Source organism: Plectropomus leopardus, chromosome 9 (assembly GCF_026936395.1).
Source record: "Plectropomus leopardus strain MGB_pleo_1.0 chromosome 9, ASM2693639v1, whole genome shotgun sequence".
Classification (NCBI taxonomy): Eukaryota; Metazoa; Chordata; class Actinopteri; order Perciformes; family Serranidae; genus Plectropomus; species Plectropomus leopardus.
In genome coordinates, this window is record NC_142184.1 from 992,501 (window position 1) to 995,000 (window position 2,500).

Genomic DNA, 2,500 nt, shown 5'->3' on the forward strand with positions numbered 1-2,500 from the left:
AGCGTCGGGAAATATTCCGACTTCCCGTCGATGGCGGCGCCGATGAAGAGGCGGCTGCCGCCCTTCACCGGCTTCTTCCTCTTTGGGTCAGCCGTCCAGTCGTCCTCGCCAACAACCACACCTGGAGAGGAAGAGGAACATCTGTTTACTTCCGGTCTACAGGTCTGCGTTTTGGCCAAATACATGTTTTGTGAGGTCACAGTGACTCAATTAACCACCAAAAAGGCCAAGAGAATGAGACGGATGCAAGGTCACAGTGACCTTGACTTTTGACCACCAAATTCTGGTCAGGTCATTGTTCGGTCTAAGTGAACGTTTGTGCCGAATTTAAAGAAAGCCCCTCAAAGCGTTCTGGAGATGTTTCTTTCCCGAGAGTGGGACGAACAAGCCAAAAGCATAATGCGTCCGGCCTCAGTTATCACCGACGTGTATAAAAAAAGTAATGAATTAAATAATCTATTGGTATTGTCATTTTTTAACCCTTTGAAACCTGGAGCGGCATCTCTTTTCTTGGGCTACTTTCAGATGCCTTTCACTCGTATTTCACCCTTTTAAACCGGAGCAAAAGGAAATAAGCAACCTGGTAAGAAATTTTCCACAAAATGCAAGAAATTTGTTGATATAAATATTTATAACATTTTCATATTTTTTAGTAATATTTTTAAGCCTTTTTTCCCTATGTCTTGTTTGCATTGTGTGGTTTTTACTGTCTTTACTTTTTCATTTATTGATTTATTACTTCAAAGGGTTAAAGACACCCAGCTGTAATTGTTACTGGTCCTGCTGGTGCCACACAGACGCTGTGCTGTAAGATCCAGTTCTCCCCTTCAGAACCATTTCAGAACTTACAATCACGACATAAAGTCTGAAAGTAAGTGACGTGATCAGAGAAATCATCAGCAGAACGTACTGCAAACAGTGTGTGTGTGTGTGTGTGTGTGTGTGTGTGTGTGTGTGCATGCACTAAGTTGTCAGCGCCGTTGTTGTTTGTCAATCATCTGCTGTTTGGTCCCGACAGTCTTCATTCAGGTTTTTGTTCAAACTAAAAAACAGCGGCGGCTGATTTACAATAAAAACCTGCAAAACATTTTGACACGCTGACAACATGACAGACACGAGCAGGTTCAAGTGTTTCCGCAGCGCGTCAAAAAACAAAGTGCAGAGGAAACGCCATGGCTTTGTTTGGCTTTTTCACATCAAAACACCAACATGATATCAGCACAAATCTGATGAATGACTGAAATTAAACCTGCAGAGGAGACGACAGCAGGGATCAGTGAGCGTTTACAGTCTGAGAGCTGAAAACTTCAAACTCTCCGTTACGTAACTTTAGTTATTACAACTATTATATTAACCCTTAGGGCCCACTTTAATAGTAAGAAATAACATTGATTTTTTTTAACCAACATCATTTCTAATCATAAATATCAAATGTTCATTCATTTTCAGAATTTTGACCCTTTAAATGCCAGGTTTTTGTCATGACTCCACAATGTTTTTAAATGAATAAATCACTTTATTCTACATGTCAATTAAAATTCTGGTGATTTCTTAAAAGATTTTTTGTAATTTTTTTTGTCAAGTATTTTTCTTTTATTTGTTTCAATTCTTTCTTCAAAACTGTTTTTGTATTTTTTTTTATGATGACCTGATGCCTAATCTGATCTTTAATTAGATAGATTTCTTTCAAATCACTGTCTTCAACATCTCATTTAAAATTCTGGCGATTTTCTTCTTGAAATTATTTTGTCCCTTATTTTTGCTTTAAAAAAACAATTTTTAGGTAAAATACTCTACCAAATCTGAGCTTAAAATGGAGATATTTCATTCAAATTTCGTTATTCTACATCTCATTTAAAATGTGGACAAATATAGAGAATTTGCACAAATTTACACAACAAGAATAATAAAAAAAAAAATTAAAAAACAAGCCTTTTTTCTGTCCAGCTTCAACTTTTCACCTGTTCAGGTGTAAGTGGCCCCGCCCCCTCCATCCCTGCTCACCTGCCATCCCATCAGCCTCTCTGGCTCCAGACAGGTAGTGCTCCTTGCGGTGATGCGGCTCTCCCAGTTTGAAGAGATCCTCCAGTCTGAGGAACTGGCAGACGCCCTGCCAGATCGAGCCGCACGCCACCAGTCTGTTCCCAGTATAATCCACCAGTAAGAGCTTGTTCACGTTATCTGACGACTCCAGCCTGAAGACACACACACACACACACACACACACACACACAAAAAAAAAAAAACAGGGGTTAGACAGGTGAAGACAGACAGACAGACAGACAGACAGACAGACAGGTGTATACAGACAGACAGACAGACAGACAGACAGACAGGTGTATACAGACATACAGACAGGTGTATATGGACAGACAGACAGACAGACAGACAGGTGTATACAGACAGGTGTGTACAGACAGACAGACAGGTGTGTACAGACAGACAGGTGTGTACAGACAGACAGACAGACAGACAGACAGACAGGTGTATACAGACAGGC

General features: G+C 40.3%; 1 protein-coding gene across 1 annotated transcript in view; it reads right to left on the minus strand.

Moving 5' to 3' along the window:
* plxna3 (plexin A3) overlaps positions 1-2,500 on the minus strand; it is a 144,169-nt gene that overhangs the window by 109,993 nt on the left and 31,676 nt on the right. The window contains exons 3-4 of the mRNA XM_088081562.1: positions 2,005-2,195; positions 1-121 (exon numbers count right to left, since the gene is read on the minus strand). The exon at positions 1-121 is cut by the window's left edge and continues 427 nt beyond it. Coding sequence (XP_087937688.1) covers positions 1-121; positions 2,005-2,195 — 312 coding nt within the window. The remainder of the gene's footprint in view (positions 122-2,004; positions 2,196-2,500) is intronic.